The sequence below is a fragment of the Bombina bombina genome, chromosome 6, assembly GCF_027579735.1.
Source record: "Bombina bombina isolate aBomBom1 chromosome 6, aBomBom1.pri, whole genome shotgun sequence".
Lineage (NCBI taxonomy): Eukaryota > Metazoa > Chordata > Amphibia > Anura > Bombinatoridae > Bombina > Bombina bombina.
In genome coordinates this window covers 765,835,991-765,857,544 of record NC_069504.1, presented here as the reverse complement: position 1 = coordinate 765,857,544, position 21,554 = coordinate 765,835,991, and the positions used below count along the sequence as shown (strand labels likewise).

Genomic DNA, 21,554 nt, shown 5'->3' with positions numbered 1-21,554 from the left:
AAGAGATTGTATCCTTTACCAGCAAAATCTATAGAGTTTTGGGAAAAGATCCCCAAAGTTGATGGGGCTATTTCTACTCTTGCTAAACATACCACTATTGCTATGGAAGATAGCACTTCCTTTAAGGATCCTTTAGATAGGAAGCTTGAATCTTATCTAAGGAAGGCCTATTTATATTCAGGTCATCTTCTCAGACCTGCTATTTCTTTGGGTGATATTGCGGCTGCATCAACTTTCTGGTTGGAAAATTTAGCGCAACATGAATTGGATTCTGACATATCTGGCATTGTTCGCTTACTGCAACATGCTAATCATTTTATTTGTGATACCATTTTTGATATTATCAAAATTGATGTTAGATCCATGTCTTTAGCTGTATTAGCCAGAAGAGCTTTGTGGCTTAAATCTTGGAATGCTGATATGACATCTAAATCTAGATTACTATCTCTTTCTTTCCAAGGTAATAATTTATTTGGTTCTCAGTTGGATTCTATTATTTCAACTATCACTGGAGGAAAAGGAGTTTTTTTGCCTCAGGATAAAAAAACCTAAGGGTAAATCTAAGGCTTCTAATAGTTTTCGTTCCTTTCGTCAGAACAAGGAACAAAAACTCAATCCTCCTCCCAAGGAATCTGCTTCCAGTTGGAAGCCTTCCTCAAATTGGAATAAATCCAAGCCATTTAGGAAACCAAAGTCTGCCCCTAAGTCCGCATGAAGGTGCGGCCCTCATTCCAGCTCAGCTGGTAGGGGGCAGATTAAGGTTTTTCAAGGATTTTTGGATAAAATCTGTCCAAAATCATTGGATTCAGAGCATTGTCTCTCAAGGGTATCGAATAGGATTCAAAGTAAGACCTCCTGTGAGAAGATTTTTTCTCTCGCACATTCCTGTAAATCCAGTAAAAGCTCAGGCTTTTCTGAAGTGTGTTTCAGACCTGGAGTCTTCAGGGGTAATCATGCCAGTTCCTCCTCAGGAACACGGTTTGGGGTTTTTATTCAAACCTATTCATTGTACCAAAGAAAGAAAATTTGTTCAGACCAGTTCTGGATCTGAAAATTTTGAATCGTTATGTAAGAGTACCAACTTTCAAGATGGTGACTATAAGGACTATTCTGCCTTTTGTTCAGCAAGGACATTATATGTCCACAATAGACTTGCAGGATGCATACCTTCATATTCTGATTCATCCAGAACACTATCAGTTTCTGAGATTCTCTTTTCTAGACAAGCATTACCAATTTGTTGCTCTTCCATTTGGCCTAGCAACAGCTCCAAGAATATTTTCAAAGGTTCTGGGTGCCCTATTATCTGTAATCAGAGAACAGGGTATTGCTGTGTTTCCTTATTTGGACGATATCTTGGTACTAGCTCAGTCTTTACATACTGCAGAATCTCACACGAATCAACTAGTGTTGATTCTTCGGAAACATGGTTGGAGGATCAATTTACCAAAAAGTTTCTTGATTCCTCAGACAAGGGTCACCTTTTTAGGCTTCCAGATGGATTCAGTGTCCATGACTCTGTCTCTAACAGACAAGAGACGTTTAAAATTGGTTGCAGCATGTTGGCTCCTTCAGTCTCAGTCATTCCCTTCAGTGGCTATGTGCATGGAAGTTTTAGGTCTCATGACTGCAGCATCGGACGCGATCCCCTTTGCTCGTTTTCACATGAGACCTCTACAGCTTTGTATGCTGAATCAATGGTGCAGGGATTATACAAAGATATCACAATTAATATCCTTGAATCCCAATGTACGACACTCTCTGACATGGTGGATAGATCACCATCGTTTGGTTCAAGGGGCTTCTTTTGTTCGCCCAACCTGGACTGTGATCACAACAGATGCAAGTCTTTCAGGTTGGGGAGCTGTTTGGGGGTCTCTGACAGCACAAGGGGTTTGGAAATCTCAAGAGGCGAGATTACCAATAAATATTTTAGAACTCCGTGCAATTCTCAGGGCTCTTCAGTTCTGGCCTCTACTAAAGAGAGAACCGTTCATTTGTTTTCAGACAGACAATATCACAACTGAGGCTTATGTCAATCATCAGGGTGGGACTCACAGTCCCCAAGCTATGAAAGAAGTATCTCGGATACTTGTTTGGGCAGAATCCAGCTCCTGTCTAATCTCTGCGGTGCATATCCCAGGTGTAGACAATTGGGAGGCGGATTATCTCAGCCGCCAGACTTTGCATCCAGGGGAGTGGTCTCTCCATCTAGATGTGTTTTTTTCTCAGATTGTTCAGATGTGGGGGCTTCCAGAGATAGATCTCATGGCCTCTCATCTAAACAAGAAACTTCCCAGATACCTGTCAGGTCCAGGGATGTTCAGGCGGAAGCAGTGGATGCACTGACACTTCCTTGGTGTTATCAACCTGCTTACATCTTCCCGCCTCTAGTTCTCCTTCCAAGAGTGATCTCCAAAATCATCATGGAACAGTCTTTTGTGTTGCTGGTGGCTCCAGCATGGCCACACAGGTTTTGGTATGCGGATCTGGTTTGGATGTCCAGTTGCCCGCCTTGGCCACTTCCGTTACGGCCGGACCTACTATCTCAAGGTCCGTTTTTCCATCAGGATCTCAAATCATTAAATTTGAAGGTATGGAAATTGAACGCTTAGTTCTAAGTCATAGAGGTTTCTCTGATTCAGTGATTAATACTATGTTACAAGCTCGTAAATCTGTCTCTAGAAAGATTTATTATAGAGTTTGGAAGACTTACATTTCATGGTGTTCTTCTCATAAATTCTCCTGGCATTCTTTTAGAATTCCTAGATTTTTGCAGTTTCTTCAAGATGGTTTAGATAAGGTTTTGTCTGCAAGTTCCTTGAAAGGACAAATCTCCGCTCTTTCTGTTTTATTTCACAGAAAGATTGCTATACTTCCTGATATACACTGTTTTGTACAGGCTTTAGTTCGTATTAAGCCTGTCATTAAGTCAATTTCTCCTCATTGGAGTCTTTATTTGGTTCTGAAGGCTTTACAGGCTCCTCCATTTGAACCTATGCATTCTTTGGACATTAAACTACTTTCTTGGAAAGTGTTGTTCCTTTTTGCTATCTCTTCTGCTAGAAGAGTTTCTGAGCTATCTGCTCTTTCTTGTGAGTCTCCTTTTCTGATTTTTCATCAGGATAAGGCAGTTTTGCGGACTTCTTTTCAATTTTTACCTAAGGTTGTGAATTCTAACAACATTAGTAGAGAAATTGTTGTCCCTTCTTTATGTCCTAATCCTAAGAATTCTTTGGAAAGATCCTTACATTCTTTGGATGTGGTAAGAGCTTTGAAATATTATGTGGAAGCTACTAAAAATTTCAGGAAGACTTCCAGTCTATTTGTTTTATTTTCTGGTCCTAGGAAAGGTCAGAAAGCTTCTGCTATTTCCTTGGCTTCTTGGTTGAAATTTTTGATTCATCAAGCTTATTTGGTGAGAATTACAGCTCATTCTACTAGATCAGTCTCCACTTCTTGGGCTTTTAAGAATGAAGCTTCAGTTGATCAGATTTGCAAAGCAGCAACTTGGTCCTCTTTGCATACATTTACTAAATTCTACCATTTTGATGTATTTGCTTCTTCGGAAGCAGTTTTTGGTAGAAAAGTTCTTCAGGCAGCTGTTTCAGTTTGATTCTTCTGCTTTTGATTTAAGTTTTTTTTCTTTCAAAGTGAAAATAAACTTATTTTTTGGGTTGTGGATTATTTTTTCAGCCGAATATGGCTGTTTTTATTTTATTCCCTCCCTCTCTAGTGACTCTTGAGTGGAAGACTCCACATCTTGGGTATTGATATCCCATATGTCACTAGCTCATGGACTCTTGCCAATTACAAGAAAGAAAACATAATTTATGTAAGAACTTACCTGATAAATTCATTTCTTTCATATTGGCAAGAGTCCATGAGGCCCACCCTTTTTATGGTGGTTATGATTTTTTGTATAAAGCACAATTATTTCCAAATTTCCTTTGTTGATGCTTTCTACTCCTTTCTTTATCACTGCTTGGCTATTCGTTAAACTGAATTGTGGGTGTGGTGAGGGGTGTATTTATAGGCATTTTGAGGTTTGGGAAACTTTGCCCCTCCTGGTAGGATTGTATATCCCATATGTCACTAGCTCATGGACTCTTGCCAATATGAAAGAAATGAATTTATCAGGTAAGTTCTTACATAAATTATGTTTTTAGTAGCTTTGGTTAGTACTAGAACAGTCATGTGCAGCAATGATTCTCAACTCTGGTCCTCAAGTACCCACACAGGCCAGATTTTCATGATATCCTAAAGGGACTGTCTAGTCAAAATTAAAGTTTTATGATTCAGATAGGGAATGTAATTTTAGGCAACTTTCTAATTTACTTTGATCAAATTTGCTTTGTTCTCTTGGTATTCTTTGTTGAAAGCTAAACCTAGTTAGGCTCATGGGCTAATTTCTAAGCCCTTGAAGGCCACCTCTTATCTCAGTGCATTTTGACAGTTTGTCGCAGCTAGATAGTGCTAGTTCATAAACATAACATTGTGCTCACTCCCGTGGAGTTATTTATGTGTCAAAACAGATTGGCTACAATGCAAGTCTGTCAAAGCACTGAAATAAGGGGACAGTCTGCAGAGGCTTGGATACAAGGCAATCCGAGGTAAAAAAAAAACAAAATGTATGCTTACCCGATAAATTATTTTCTTTCCTGGCATGGAGAGTCCACAAATCCATTCAATTACTAGTGGGAATTCAACTCCTGGCCACCAGGTGAAGGCAAAGAACACCCCAGCAAAGCTTTAAGTATCTTCCCACTTCCCACAATCCTCAGTCATTCAGTCGAGGAAACATAGAAAGAGAAGAGGACCCAAAGGGTATAGAGGTGCCTGAAGTTTAGAAAAAACAACTATAACAATAAGCCGTCTTGATTTAGAAAAGGGCGGGTCATGGACTCTCCATGCCAGGAAAGAAAATAGCATGGAGAGTCCACAAATCCATTAAATTACTATTAGGAACCACTACCCAAGCTAGAGTACACAGAATGGAAGGGAGGGAGAACAAGACAGGCGGACCTAAACAAAACGGAAACACCGCTTGAAGAATTTATCTCCCAAAAGAAACCTCAGCTGAAGCAAAAATATCTAAATTTATAAAACCTTTGAAAAAGTTAGTAACGAGGACCAAGAGGCCTCCTCGCAGATTTGTTCCACAGAAACTTCATCTCTAAAGGCCCAAGAAGAAGAAGAGACAGCCCTAGTGGAATGAGCCGAATTCCCTCAGGAGGCTGTTGTCCAGCTGTTTCGATTGCCAACCAAATAGAAGAAAAGGCCTTCTGGCCCTTCCGATTATCAGAGAACATTGATCAGTATATTTTTAATAACTCTACATGACGTGCAAAGCAAGCAGTAAGCAGCTGAAACTACACTCGCTATGGACTCCTGTTCCCTAAGGGTTGATATAAAGCACTAACCTTCAGCTTGCTAGGCAGCTAAACTAACCAGAGGACTACTCCTGCAGGCAATTGAGAATCTCTAGCTGCCTGCAGATAGACTTCAGAGCACCCACAACATCCAGGCAGTGCAACAAACATTCCCCTTCTGAGAAGGAATCGGACAGAACGAAGGAACGTGAATTTCCAGATTAATATTGGTCCGAAACCACCTTAGGAAGAAGTCCCAATTAGGTACGAGAGCCGCCTTATCCGGAAGAAAAAAGTAAGATAAGGAGGATTACACTGCAGAGCTGAAAGCTCAGACACTTTGTGAGCAGAAGACGAAGTGAGAACGAAAAACAAATCCTTCCCAGACTTAACTTAATATCAACAGAGTGCATGGGCTCAAACGGAGCGTGCTGCAGAACCTTAAGAACAGGATTGAGGCTCCACGGAGGAGCAACAGACTAAAACACAGGCCTGATTCTAACAAGACCTAAACAAAGGATAGAACATCCGATAAGTTGGCCAGACATTTGAAAAAGACAGAGAACTGTCCCTTCAGAGAACTGACTGACAAGCCCTTCTCCAGGCCTTCTTGAATAAAGACACAATGCAGGGAACCCTCATCTGACTCCAAGGGAAACCCCTAGAGTTACACCAGAAAAGAAATGTACGTCACCCCTGAAAGTAAACCTCTCGAGTTACCGGCTTATGAGCCTGATCATGGAAATTATCACCTATCTGAAAAAACCTTGTCTAGACAAGACTAGGAGTTCAGTCTCCAAGCAGACAGCTTCAGAGAATCTAGGATTGAATGTAGAAAAAGGACCCCAACGAAAAGGACACGAAGCCCGCTCCTGTTTGATACAGGCTATCACCAGAGAAAGAAGGGCAAACGGAGGAATAGAAATTGAGGACCGAAGTCCCAGGAACCACCAGCCCGTTCGACTACAGCTGTAAGCGGATCCCATGATCTTGATTCGTATTCTGAAAGTCTGGCATTTAGACGAAATGCCATCGGATCCACTCCGGAACTCCCTACCCGAGAGTTAGCATTGAACACACCCCTGGTAGAAACGTCTACCTGCTCAGGAAATCCCTCCCAGGTGACCACCCCTGGAAAGAGGATGGTAGAAAAAAGGGGCAATAGCGAGACACCTCCCATTAAAGGATGAGAGACACCTCTGTCATTGCTAAGGACTCCTGTTCCCTAATGGTTGATATAAAGCACCAGAGTGATGATATCCAATTGAAATCTGAAAACCTGGAAAAAACTCCATCAAAGTCAAACTATCAGAGCGTTGAAGATCGCTCTCTACCCCAGGAATGGAAGAAAAGACTCCACTGATTCCAGATCCCATGAGCTTCTAAAGAACCCAAGCTGATCTGGCATGTATTGACAATCTTCCAGAAAGGTCTCAAGAAGCATAATTATTGAGACAGATGTTCCTGAACAAACCACCAGGACAAAGAGTCTCTCGTCAGGTTGTCCAGGACAATCCTCTGAGGTCCTAGGTCAAGGAGACCTGTTGGGAAAGAGGTAAAAGCCCTGCGACCAACATGGAAATAACAGCTACTATAATAGCAACACTCCTAAGTTCTGACCATCTTAATGTTCAAAAAGTAGCAGCACCACTTGGTATAATGTTCAACTCTGTTTATTGGGACATCAAATAAAAATATCAGCACAACGTTTCGGTCCAACTGACCTTAAAGGGACACTGAACCCAATTTTTTTCTTTTGTGATTCAGATAGAGCATGCAATTTTAAGCAACTTTTTAAGTTACTCCTATTATCAAATTTTCTTCATTCACTTGCGATCTTTATTTGAAAAAGACGGCATCTAAGCTTTTTTATTGATTCAGAACTCTGGACAGCACTTTTTTATTGGTGGATGAATCTGTCCACCAATCAGCAAGAACAACCCATGTTGTTCACCAAAAATGGGCTGGCATCTAAACTTACATTCTTGCATTTCAAATAAAGATACCAAGAGAATGAAGAAAACTTTATAATAGGAGTAAATTAGAAAGTTGCTTAAAATGGCATGCTCTATCTGAATCACGAAAGAAAAAATTTGGGTTCAGTGTCCCTTTAATCAATTAGTCAGATGGATTGAAAGATTGTGCTGATGTCCCAATAACAGAGTAAACATTATACACCAGGTTGAGCTGCTACTTTTTGCACATTTGGAATTGATCTGAGGGGTATGTGCAGGACCTCTGTAGCATGCACCTGGTGCTGGGCATTCCTTCTACTTTTCTGATCATCTTAGACAATGTCGAAAAAGGTACTAAACCCAGGACTGATGGATAAGCCGCAGAGGAATACATCTGAACTACCAGGCAGACCCAAAGTACAATAATAAAAATATCTAAATATAGATAGAAGATGAGCGTAGTAAATAAAACTATGCAAACAAAACTTTAGCAACTAGAACAAAATAGGCAGATTGCTGAAAAGAACATGACCACTTACTGCCTGCAAAGATATAGAATATCAGTAGAAAAAGAAAACTACTGACTAAACTATAAACTATTTCCATAGGAGAAAAACATTTACAATTGTTCAGTAAGAGGAACGAATCAACAGATCCCCAAAGGGGAAAGAAAAGCAATCCGACATACCTTTCTAAAGAGAAAAGAAGGGATAAAACCTGGAAATGCTTAAATCCCTGACAACCACATTCAAACTAAATAGCAGAAAAAACATAGAATAAGCAGACATAATGCTTATATCCAGAATACACTTCTACTGTAAAAAGGATATGGATAAAACATACAGATTTTAACGATCCCTAAAAGGTACCCAAGCAATATGCCCAGAAAAGAAAAAGGATAAGACAAGCAGGAAAGTGCTTATAACGATATCCCAGTAATACCTCTACTGAAGATAGAGAGATATAAAAACCATTTACTATATACAGCAGAAGAAAAGTAAGATAAACAGATATACTGCTATCACAAAAACAAAATATACTTCTACTATAACAAGATAGGCATAAAACATGTAAATGCTAGAAATCCCTAAAAACACATCAATAAGATGCCCAGAGAAAAGATACAATAAGAAGACATACTGCTTATACACATATCCAGGGCATCCCATAGAAGAGAGGGGATAAATCATTAGAATGCTAATGATCCCTGACCCCAAGCAATACAAAATATATGCTACTTCTAGTGTAGAAAACAGAATTTATGCTTACCTGATAAATTACTTTCTCTTGCGGTGTATCCAGTCCACGGATTCATCCTTACTTGTGGGATATTCTCATTCCCCACAGGAAGTGGCAAAGAGAGCACGCAGCAGAGCTGTCCATATAGCTCCCCCTCTGGCTCCACCCCCCAGTCATTCGACCGACGGTTAGGAGAAAAAGGAGAAACCATAGGGTGCAGTGGTGACTGTAGTTTAAACAAGAAATTTTAACCTGACTTAATTGCCAGGGCGGGCCGTGGACTGGATACACCGCAAGAGAAAGTCATTTATCAGGTAAGCATAAATTCTGTTTTCTCTTGCAGGTGTTATCCAGTCCACGGATTCATCCTTACTTGTGGGATACCCAATACCAAAGCTTTAGGACACGGATGAAGGGAGGGAACAAGACAGGTAACCTAAACGGAAGGCACCACTGCTAGCAAAACCTTTCTCCCAAAAATAGCCTCCGAAGAAGCAAAAGTATCGAATTTGTAAAATTTGGCAAAAGTATGCAGTGAAGACCAAGTCGCTGCCTTACAAATCTGTTCAACAGAAGCCTCATTCTTGAAGGCCCAAGTGGAAGCCACAGCTCTGGTGGAATGAGCTGTAATTCTTTCAGGAGGTTGCTGCCCAGCAGTCTCATAAGCCAATCGGATGATGCTTTTCAACCAGAAGGAAAGAGAGGTAGCCGTCGCTTTTTTGACCCTCTCCTCTTACCAGAATAGACAACAAACAGAGATGATGTTTGTCTGAAATCCTTAGTTGCTTGTAATAGAATTTCAAAGCATGAACCACATCAAGATTGTGTAAAAGCCGTTCCTTCTTAGAAGCTGGATTAGGACACAGAGAAGGAACAATGATTTCCTGGTTAATGTTCTTATTAGATAGAACTTTAGGAAGAAAACCAGATTTGGTACGCAAAACTACCTTATCTGCATGGAACACCAGATAGGGTGAATTACACTGCAAAGCAGACAATTCAGAAACTCTTTGAGCAGAAGATATAGCTACCAAAAACAAAACTTTCCAAGATACTAACTTAATATCTATGGAATGTAAAGGTTCAAACGGAACCCCTTGAAGAACTGAAAGAACTAAATTTAGACTCCATGGAGGAGCCACAGGTTTATAGACAGGCTTGATTCTGACTAACGCCTGTACAAACGCTTGAACATCTGGTACTTCTGCCAGACGCTTGTGTAAAAGGATCGACAGAGTGGATATCTGCCCCTTTAAGGAACTAGCTGATAAACCTTTCTCCAATCCTTCTTGGAGAAAAGACAATATTCTTGGAATCCTAATTTTACTCCAAGAGTAACCCTTGGATTCACACCAACAAAGATATTTCCGCCATATCTTATGGTAAATTTTCCTGGTGACAGGTTTTCTAGCTTGGATCAGAGTATCTATGATTGATTCAGAGAACCCACGCTTGGATAGAATTAAGCGTTCAATCTCCAAGCAGTCAGCTGCAGAGAAACTAGATTTGGATGCTTGAATGGACCCTGTATTAGAAGATCCTGCCTCATTGGCAGTGTCCATGGTGGAACAGATGACATGTCCACTAGGTCTGCATACCAAGTCCTGCGTGGCCACGCAGGCGCTATTAGAATTACCGAGGCCTTCTCCTGTTTGATTCTGGCTACCAGTCGAGGGAGAAGGGGAAACGGTGGAAAGACATAGGCCAGCTTGAAGGACCAAGGCGCTACTAGAGCATCTATCAATGCCGCCTTGGGATCCCTGGACCTAAAACCGTAAAGAGGAAGCTTGGTGTTCTGACGGGACGCCATCAGATCCAACTCTGGAATGCCCCAAAGCTGAGTCAGCTGAGCAAATACCTCCGGGTGGAGTTCCCACTCCCCCGGGAGAAAAGTCTGACGACTTAGGAAATCCGCTTCCCAGTTGTCTACTCCTGGGATGTGAATTGCAGATAGGTGGCAAGAGTGATCCTCCGCCCTGATTATCTTGGTTACTTCCTTCATCGCTAAGGAACTCTTTGTTCCTCCCTGATGATTGATGTATGCTACAGTCGTGATGTTGTCCGACTGAAATCTGATGAACATGGCCGCCGCTAGCTGAGGCCATGCCTGGAGCGTATTGAATATCGCTCTCAGTTCCAAAATGTTTATCGGGAGAAGAGACTCTTCCCGAGACCATAGGCCCTGAGCTTTCAGGGAGCCCCAGACCGCGCCCCAGCCTAACAGACTGGCGTCGGTCGTTACGATGATCCACTCCGGTCTGCGGAAGCACATTCCCTGAGACAGGTGATCCTGAGACAACCACCAGAGAAGAGAATCTCTGGTTTTCTGGTCCAGTTGGATTTGAGGAGACAAATCTGCATAATCCCCATTCCACTGTTTGAGCATGCACAATTGCAGTGGCCTGAGATGAATTCGAGCAAAAGGGACTACATCCATTGCTGCTACCATTAATCTGATTACCTCCATGCACTGAGCTACAGATGGCCGAGGAATGGAATGAAGAGCTCGGCAAGTGCTTAGAAGCTATAACCTTCTGACCTCCGTCAGAAATATTTTAATTTCTACAGAGTCTATTAATGTTCCCAGGAAGGGAACCCTTGTGAGCGGGGACAGAGAACTTTTTTTGGTGTTCACCTTCCACCCGTGAGACCTTAGAAAGGCCAGAACAATATCCGTATGAGCCTTGGCTCTGAGAAAAGACAACGCCTGTATTCAGATGTCGTCCAGATAGGGTGCTACTGCAATGCCCCGCGGTCTTAGTACCGCTAGAAGGGACCCTAGCACTTTTGTGAAAATTCTGGGAGCGGTGGCCAACCAGAAGGGAAGGGCCACGAACTGGTAATGCTTGTCCAGAAAAGCGAACCTTAGGAATTGATGGTGATCTTTGTGGATAGGAATATGAAGGTATGCATCCTTTAGATCCACGGTAGTCATATATTGACCTTCCTGGATCATCGGTAAGATTGTCCGAATGGTCTCCATCTTGAAGGATGGAACTCTGAGGAATTTGTTTAGAATTTTTAGATCCAGGATTGGTCTGAAAGTTCCTTCCTTTTTGGGAACCACAAACAGGTTTGAGTAAAAACCCAGTCCTTGTTCTGTAATTGGGACTGGATATATCACCCCCATCTTGAGTAGATCTTCTACACAGCGTAAGAACGCCTCTTTCTTTGTCTGGTCTGTAGATAGACGAGAAATGTGGAACCTTCCCCTTGGAGGAGAGTCCCTGAATTCTAGAAGATATCCCTGAGCAACTATCTATAATGCCCAGGGATCGGGAACATCTCTTGCCCAGGCCTGAGCAAAGAGAGAGAGTCTGCCCCCCCCCCCCCAGATCCGGTCCCGGATCGGGGGCTACCCCTTCATGCTGTCTTAGTAACAGCTGCAGGCTTCTTGGCCTGTTTACCCTTGTTCCAGCCCTGCAAAGGCTTCCAGGTTGCCTTGGGCTGTGAAGAGTTACGCTCTTGCTTTGCGGTCGCAGAGGTTGAAGCAGGACCGCTCCTGAAGTTGCGAAAGGAATGAAAATTAGCCTTGTTTTTAGCCTTAAAAGGCCTATCTTGCGGGAGGGCATGGCCCTTTCCCCCAGTGATATCCGAAATAATCTCTTTCAACTCGGGCCTGAAAAGGGTCTTTCCCTTGAAAGGAATATTCAGTAACTTTGTCTTAGACGACACATCGGGACCCCCCGACCATGACTTAAGCCCAAAGCGCTCTGCACGCCATGATGGCAAAACCAGAATTTTTCGCCACTAACTTAGCTAATTGCAAAGCGGCATCTGTGATAAAAGAATTAGCCAGCTTTAGAGCCTTAATTCTATCCATAATTTCGTCATATGAGGTCTCCGTCTGGAGCGACTCCTCCAGCGCCTCAAACCAGAAAGCCGCTGCAGTAGTTACAGGAATAATGCAGGCAATAGGTTGGAGAAGGAAACCTTGTTGAACAAATATTTTCTTTAATAAACCTTCTAATTTTTTATCCATAGGATCTTTGAACGCACAACTGTCTTCAATTGATATGGTTGTGCACTTGGCTAGTGTTGAAACTGCACCCTCTACCCTAGGGACCGTCTGCCATGCGTCCCGCCTGGGATCAGTAATGGGGAACATTTTCTTAAAGATAGGGGGGGAACAAAGGGTACACCTGGTCTCTCCCACTCCCTATCCACAATATCCGCCACCCTCTTCGGGATCGGAAACGCATCCTACAGCACCGTGCCACAGCAATCTGCTGTGGCCCTACCTTGCCCCTGGGTGGCAATTTGATGAAAATAAGCCTCTATGAAGTCCTCCAGTAGTCTTTGGACCCTCCACGTGAAGCTGCATGAAGTATGCTGTCTGAAATATGAACTGCGCAACTGAGGCGCGAAATTTAGGCCCCCTCCCTCTCCACTCCGGAGTTGTGGGGCCTTCAAAACCCTAAATAGGTGTCTAAAGTTCTGACATGTGGAATAAAACCCCATAAAACACTCCAAAAGTAATAAAAACTTGTATAATGATTATATTTTCACAATAAAATAATCGATTGCCCTTTAACAGTGTCCACCAGTCTTTGAGCCCTGTTAATTAAGCCTTCCTTCTATACTGAGTCTCAGAATATGTCTTACCTTCCCCACATGGGGATTCTTGTCAGTCTTCTAGCATTACTAAGTCTTGACTAGAAAAAGATGACTGAACATACCTTGTAGCAGTTAAGCCTGCAAACTGTTCCCCCCCCCAACTGAAGTTTTCTGGTACTCCTCAGTCCTGTGTGGGAACAGCAGTGGATTTTAGTTACAACATGCTAAAATCATTTTCCTCTCAGCAGAATTCTTCTTCACTTTCTGCTAGAGAGTAAATAGTACAAACCGGCACTATTTAAAAATAACAAACTTTTGATTGAAGATATAAAAACTACAAATATAACACCACATTCACTTTACCCTCCCGTGGAGATGCTACTTGTTAGAGCGGCAAAGAGAATGAGTGGGGGGCGGAGCCAGAGGGGGAGCTATATGGACAGCTCTGCTGTGTGCTCTCTTTGCCACTTCCTGTAGGGAATGAGAATATCCCACAAGTAAGGATGAATCCGTGGACTGTATACACCTTGCAAGAGAAAAGAGATAGCTGTGATCCTGTACTTGAACACAGGACACCAGTATACTGTTGTATTGGCCGCAGTTTTAGCCTCCAAGCCTAAGTCTACCGCACCTGGTGTTCCCAGAAGGCTCCCGTCCAGGTACTGGCGAGGTCTGGCCCTGCATAACTTCCGAAATCATACAGGAACGGGTGCATTCAGGGCCGAGAGGAACGGGTGCATTCAGGGCCGAGAGATCCCAAAAAAACAAACATATACAGCTACACCCTAGAACAAAGCAGCACAGTCTGGCACTACTTTAAAAATAATAAACTCTTGTTTGAAGAATCTATACTAACACCTCACTTTACCTCTTCCTATCACTAATGAAGGCAAAGAGAATGACTGGAGTGGGAGGGAAGGGAGGAGCTATATATAGCAGCTCTGCTGTGGTGCTCTTTGCCTCCTCCTGTTGACCAGGAGGTGAAATCCCACAAGTAAGGATGAAATCCTTGGACTCATTGTGTCTTTAAAAAGAAACAAACATATAATATGCAAAGCAGACAAAAAGATATGGTCTTCCAAAAAGCAATAGACAAGTGTGAGGTCTGGACCTTCAGATTATGGGACTGACGCTACCTATTGTGCAAACAAGGCCCAGCTCTAAAAAGATAGGGATAGTGAATATCCTAAAAACGACACCTATATAATTTTACTGTAGAAAAATAGAGATATTCAAGAGAATGGTAATAATCCCCAAACATACATTTATTATGCCCAGCAGGTCAAGTATAAAATAATGCAAAGTAAAAACATCCCTAAAACCATAATTTACTATGAACAGCAGAATTAAAGAAAAAATAAGCAGACATACAAACTCCAGAATATATATCTACTGTAAAAGAATAGGGCTGAACATTTAATAACCCTTTAAAATACAATATGTACAGGAGACAAAATATAATTATATCCAGTATATAAGTAATAAATAACTAGATAAATAAATCTTACCTTGATGAAAGAAAGTGGAGTATCTGCAGAGAGAAACTACTTGAAACTGCCACTAGATGGCAGCCAATACCAAGAAATCCCTGTTAATACTGTAAAACAGCTTCTTAAGCTTCTCAAGCTACGGCCATCTAACTCCAAGCGCCCCAAAACCAGCAGTGACTCATATGGGAAAGCATACCCATGCTACCTTCTCCCATAACCGTGCGAGAGTTCGAGCAACCATATTAGCCCACAAAAGACTAAAGTCTGGAGATAAAAACTGATCCCCAAGTCTAAAAAAAAAAGTAGCAGGGATGTACTGTGGGGCTGTCTGCACATATCGAGTGAGTTCACATACCCCTGCTATAGAACTTAGTGGGGATGTACAGTGGGATGTCAGTGCATAACGAGAGAGGTTAACAGGCTATAGAAGCGGCATAAATCTTTGATACTGGATTTTGTTTAAGCCAGAAATCTGCAAAATATCCCAAACTTGTGGATATATGAACAATATGATACAAAAACCACTAGGTCCCTGATTTCCCAGTCCTTCCTCCTTGATGTTCTCTCCTTTTTTAGAAGCAATAAATAAGAAAGGACTTACCCTCCAGTGTCTTCTGCTGTGGAGCAGTTACAGCAGATTCAGGTCTGAGAGCTTCATCCGACCGCTGACAGGGAAATCCTTGCTTGCAGGGAAAAGTACCCATTAAAAGATTAAAATTTATTTTTCTTCAGACACCCTCTTCGCACACCACCTACGATGTACACAGGCAAAGAATGACTGGGGATTGAGGGAAGTGGGAGGATACTTAAAGGGCCATGATACCCAAATGTTGAAACACTTGAAAGTGATGCAGCATAGCTGTAAAAAGCTGACTAGAAAATATTACCTGAACATCTCTATGTAAAAATGTAAGATATTTTACCTCAAAATGTCCTAAGTATTCAAACCCCAATGCAAAGGACTTTAAGCAGCAAATCAGTATGCCTGTCCCGGGACAGGCAAGTGCACACTCATGTTATTTGCCTTTTCAGTTTAAGGAAGTTTACTATGAAATCTCATGAGAGTTAAGTCAAATCTCATGAGATCAAAGTAAAAGAGTTCATGACCTCAGCACTGTTGATGCTGATTGGCTGCAGTTCATTTCTTCATTTTTTTAAAAAAAAATTTACCTGCAGCTGGACAGTAGCTGAAGTATAATTTTTTTACACAGAACTTACTCCAGTAGGCTGATGAAAGTGTGGGGTAAAATTTTTTCCTTTTGACATAAAGTTGCTCAAGTGATATTTTCCTGGCATCTTTTTACAGTTATACTGCATCAGTTTCAAGTGATTTAGCATATGAGTATTATGTCCCTTTAAAGCTGGGGTGTTTTTTGCCTCCACCTGGTGGCCAAGAAGTGAATGGATTTGTGGACTCTTCATGCCATTGGAAAGAAAGTATATTAACATAAACGCTGTTGGTTTTGCAAAACTGGGGAACAGGTAATAAAAGGGATTATCTAGCTTTTTAAACAATAAAAATTCTGCAGTAGACTGTTCATCTGTGCTCTAGTTCAGATATCATGAAAAGCTGGTGTGTTTAGCGATAGTTGAGGACTGGAGTTGAGAAACACTGATGTACAATATACAATGTATGCACAGATGTTGATGTACAATATACTATGTATGCATAGATGTTGTGTCACCTGACTTTCCAGGACAAGCACTTTTTGACGTAGTTCCCGTGTCTCATTTTGAGCCTGCACTTCTCGCAGACGAGAAGACATCACCTCGTTTTGCAAATCTCCAGTGTTCTTACGAGGAGAATCCTTCCAGATACCTCCTCGGGATGAAAAAGACTTAAGGCGAGCAGAAAGAGAGAAGAAAAACATTGTTACCAGGTTACTGAATAAGATCACATAAAGCAAGTGTATTTCCAAAGAAACATAGAATGACATCATATGTGATCACTGGTTAACTCACCTGCCACTTGTCACTCAGTTCTGACACCTGTTGTTGTCCCTCTCGCATTGCCTGTAAAGCATGGGATTCTCTCATTCGCAGAGCTTGTAACTCTTCTTGTAGCATAATAATGTTATTTTCATCTGGAAGTGAGCTGTTCCTCTATAATGAGAGAACATCAAGAGCTTTTATCACAATGTTACCTGTATCTCTGGTGTTTCAAATACATATTATGAATCTTAAAGGGTCTCTAAACACTAAGGGCTAGATTTCAAGTGGAACACTAATAATTAACCAGCCATTACAAGTGGCTGGTTATTGCTCCCGCGAGCTTGAGGTAGCAATTAGCGCTCAGAAAATTAACCAGAGATCAGATCTCTGGTTAATTTGCTAAAAGTGTCCCAAATGCCCTATAGAGGGCGTATAATTTTTTAATTACATTTGGGGGGATTTAAAGTTGGAGAGAGTGTATAACTTATACACACACAAACACATAACTATATATGTATATAAGCATATCCTATATTATAAAAGGCCAAGTGTTTGTCTGAAGCCGTCATGCGCAGTAGAGACAAACAATTGGCCTTGAGATAGGGAGCGCGAGGTACACAGCATACAAGCAGCTGTGAGATAGGGAGCGCGAGCTACTCAACAGCTGTGAGGTCTGCTGCGTGAGAAGTGGCAACGCGCTCCCCAGACCTCACAGCTGTTTGTGGCCGACGGGAGCGTCGCGAGGGGCGTGGTCCGGGCGTCGCGAGGGGCGTGGCCGGGCGGGTGAGCCAAAGAGAAAGGGGGGGGGGGGGCAGAGAGCCAAAGAGAAGGGGGGGGGGCAGAGAGCCAAAGAGAAGGGGGGGCAGAGAGCCAAAGAGAAGGGGGGGGGGCAGAGAGCCAAAGAGAAGGGGGGGGCAGAGAGCCAAAGAGAAGGGGGGGGGCAGAGAGCCAAAGAGAAGGGGGGGGGGCAGAGAGCCAAAGAGAAGGGGGGGCAGAGAGCCAAAGAGAAGGGGGGGGCAGAGAGCCAAAGAGAAGGGGGGGGGCAGAGAGCCAAAGAGAAGGGGGGGGGGGCAGAGAGCCAAAGAGAAGGGGGGGGGGGAGAGAGAGCCAAAGAGAAGGGGGGGGGGGAGAGAGAGACAAAGAGAAGGGGGGGGGGAGAGAGAGACAAAGAGAAGGGGGGGAAGAGAACCAAAGAGAAGGGGGGGAGAGAGAGCCAAAGAGAAGGGGGGGAGAGCCAAAGAGGGGGGAGAGAGAGAGCCAAAGAGGAAAAAGAGCCCAAAAGGAGAGAGAGCCAAAGAGGGGGGAGAGAGAGCCAAAGAGGGGGGAGAGAGAGCCAAAGAGGGGGGGGGAGAGAGCCAAAGAGGGGGGGGGAGAGAGCTAAAGGGGGGGAGAGCTAAAGAGGGGGGAGAGAGAGAGCCAAAGAGGAAAGAGAGCCAAAGAGGAGAGCAAAAGAGGGGAGAGAGACAAAGAGGGGGGAGAGAGAGCCAAAGAGGGGGGGGGGCAGAGCCAAAGAGGGGGGGGAGAGCCAAAGAGGGGGGGGAGAGAGCCAAAGAGGGGGGGGAGCGCCAAAGAGGGGGGGAGAGAACAAAAGAGGGGGGGGAGAGAACAAAAGAGGGGGGAGAGAGCCAAAGAGGGGAGGGGGAGAGCAAAAGAGGGGGGGGGGGAGAGCCAAAGAGGGGGGGGAGCCAAAGGGGAGGGGAGAGCCAAAGAGGGGGGAGAGAGAGAGCCAAAGAGGAGAGAGAGCCAAAGAGGAGAGAGAGCCAAAGAGGGGGGAGAGAGAGAGAGCCAAAGAGGAGAGAGAGCCAAAGAGGGGGGAGAGAGAGAGCCAAAGAGGAGAGAGAGCCAAAGAGGAGAGAGAGCCAAAGAGGGGGGAGAGAGAGCCAAAGAGGGGGGAGAGAGAGCCAAAGGGGGGGGGGAGCCAAAGAGGGGGAGAGAGAGAGAGAGCCAAAGAGGAGAGAGAGCAAAAGAGGGGAGAGAGAGAGCCAAAGAGGGGGGGGGGGGGGGGGGGGGGGAGAGCCAAAGAGGGGGAGGAGAGCCAAAGGGGGGGGGGGAGAGCCAAAGAGGGGGGAGAGAACAAAAGAGGGGGGGAGAGAGAGCAAAAGAAAGGATGGAGAGAGCCAAAGAGGGGAGAGAGAGAGCAAAAGAGGGGAGAGAGAGAGCAAAAGAGGGGAGAGAGAGAACAAAGGAGAGGGGGGAGAGAAAGCAAAAGAGAGGGGGGGCAGAGAGCCAAAGAGAAGGGGGGGCAGAGAGCCAAAGAGAGGGGGGGAGAGAGCAAGGGGTGGGACCGCTGTTCTGAAAAAAATGGCCCGTGTACACGGGCTTTAGTACTAGTACATATATATTTACAAATTGCTGCCATCACTGCACTACTTAGCCCCTGCTCTGCACAGAACGAGGCTCCCATTTGAGCCTATGGAAGTGCGCTCTTGTGAGCGCATTGCTTTTAACTTGTAATCTGACCCTAAATACTTTTCATGAACCTCCCTTTAATCATGGGTGCAACCATTAGGAAAGTCACACTGCAGATATCTGAAGACGAGTTTCTGCACATGTGAAAACAGCACTGACAGATTTCAACATGGCGGCAGCCATGACTAGAGGGAGGCAAAGAATAACCTCACTATTAAGCTTATAAAATGTATTTAGTGTTTTATTTGCTAAGGCACCTGCTACTTCTAAGTATGTGAAAGGGTTTGTAGTATATATGTATATGCATTTCCTGATTGGCTGATGGTTTTCAAATGATACAGAGGAATGAAAATTAAACTAACTTTGAAACTTTTAGAAAAAAACATCTATTACTCATTTGAAATTAAGACCAAGTGCTAATGCATTGTCTTTTATTATGTATGTGTTGATTCTACAAAATACTGGATCTATTGTTCTTTATACATCAGGGTTACAGCCTAGAAGGAGGGACAGCTTCACTAGTTTGTATACAGAATGAAGTTCAGTTTGTTAATGTATCACCTTTTCTAACTCAACCACTTTCTCCTGCATCTCTTTCAGGGCTCCAAGGGTTTCTGTTTCACGCATCCTTGACTTTTCCAGTTCAGACTCCAAGTGTGTCACCAATTCGTTTTTGACATGTGGGTCGTTCTGGTGAGAGAGAGAAAACACAAAATGTATACTTACCTGATAAATTCTTTTCTTTCCTGGCATGGAGAGTCCACAAATTCATTCTAATTACTAGTGGGAATTCAACCCCTGGCCACCAGGAGGAAGCAAAGAACACTCCAGCAAAGCTTTAATTATCCTCCCACTTCCCACAATCCCACGTCATTCAGTCGAAGGAATATGGAAAGAGAAGAAGAGCACAAAGGGTATAGAGGTGTCTGAAGTTTAGAAAATGACAAAAGCCATCTTAAAATTTAAATAAGGGTGGATCGTGGACTCTTCATGCCAGGAAAGAAAAGAATTTATCAGGTAAGCATACATTTTGTTTTCTTTCCAATGGCATGGAGAGTCCACAAATCCATTCCATTTACTAGTGGGAACCAAAACCCAAGCTAGAGGACACAGAATGGAAGGGAGGGAGCTAGGCGGACCTAAGCAGAAGGCACCACCGCTTGAAGAACCTTTCCCCCAAAGGTAGCCTCAGTTGAGACAAAAAACAACAGCAATGAAAAATTTTGAAAAAATATTTAACGAGGACCATGTGGCCGCCTTGCAAAAATGCTCCACAGAAGCCTCGTCTATAAAGGCTCAGGAAGAGGAAACAGTACAGATTGAATGAGCCAAAATTCTCTCAGGAGGTTGTTGTCCAGCTAACACATAGGCCAACCAAGAGACACTCCAGAACCAAATGAAAGAGAAGAGGATGTGGCCTTCCGGCCCATACTTCTACAAAAAAAAACACAAGGAGGGCAGAAGAAAGCTACCAAAATAACTTAAGAACAACAGAATGCATAGGCTCAAACGGAGCCTACTGCAAATTTGAAGAACAAGATTAAAGCTTCAAGAGGAGCAACATGATTTAACACAGGCCTGATTCTGACCAGGACCTGAACAAGAACCAAACGTCTGAAAGTCAGTCAAACAATTATCTAACAGAACAGGAAGGGCAGAAATCTGACCTTTCAGAGAACTGGCTGGCAAACTTTTCTACAGACCTTCCTGGAGAAAACAACAAAATATGGGGTACTCACACCCTATGCCAGGAAACCCTAGTTAGACAAAACTAGGTGTTCAAACTCTATTTATTCAGCTTCAGAGAATCTGTAACTGGGTGTAGAAAAAGACCTTGAAGTAGAAGGTCCTTCCTCAGGATAGAGGACAACATCATCCAGTTCCGCAAACCAAAATTTTGCGAAGCCAAGCTGAAGTCCAAGTAGACCTGATGAGAAAAGGGAGATAACACTACAACAATTAATGGAGAGTTTCAGCTACAATAATTGCATATACTCCTGAGCTCTTGTCCATTTTAGAAATTGCCTAAAACGGATAAAAGAAGACCACACAGCAACAGCTGGATTCAAATTTGCAACCTTTGACTTGTGGGGCAGCACAGCTACCCACTAGGCTACACCGGCTGGCTTTTGATCCAGGAAAAAAATAGGCAGGATGCTGAAATCACTATGACTACTTGCTGTAGCAAAAGAACATAACATATCAGCAGAGATGAAAACTACTGACTACATAAAAATGATCCCCATAGGGAAAAATGAGAAAAATTGCCTAGCAATAAGAAGTATCATCAGACCCCCAATAGGGGAAATAAAAGATCTGATAAATATATTATTTAAAATAGTTCAGAACCAATGTATGAAACTGTCTGGTCCATGCCCAAGACTGAACCTGGGCCTCCCAGACCTTCAGGCTGTGCCCAATTCTTCTGAGCTACTGCAGAGCTCTAAATACTTCTATTATAAAAAGGCAGGAATAAAACATGCAAACGTTAAAAATTCCGAAAGGCACACATTATTATGAAAAGCAAAAAAAAAAAAGATAAGATGAGCAGAAAAAGTGCTTTAAAACGATATCCAAAAATGAAATGCTAAAATTTAATT

General features: G+C 43.1%; 1 protein-coding gene across 6 annotated transcripts in view; it reads right to left on the bottom strand.

Moving 5' to 3' along the window:
• LOC128663629 (EVI5-like protein) overlaps nucleotides 1-21,554 on the bottom strand; it is a 281,215-nt gene that overhangs the window by 65,233 nt on the left and 194,428 nt on the right. For all 6 annotated transcript variants that reach the window (XM_053718046.1, XM_053718048.1, XM_053718047.1 and 3 more), the window contains 3 exons: nucleotides 19,516-19,644; nucleotides 16,576-16,716; nucleotides 16,299-16,451 (listed from right to left, as the gene is read on the bottom strand). In XM_053718046.1, coding sequence (XP_053574021.1) covers nucleotides 16,299-16,451; nucleotides 16,576-16,716; nucleotides 19,516-19,644 — 423 coding nt within the window. The remainder of the gene's footprint in view (nucleotides 1-16,298; nucleotides 16,452-16,575; nucleotides 16,717-19,515; nucleotides 19,645-21,554) is intronic.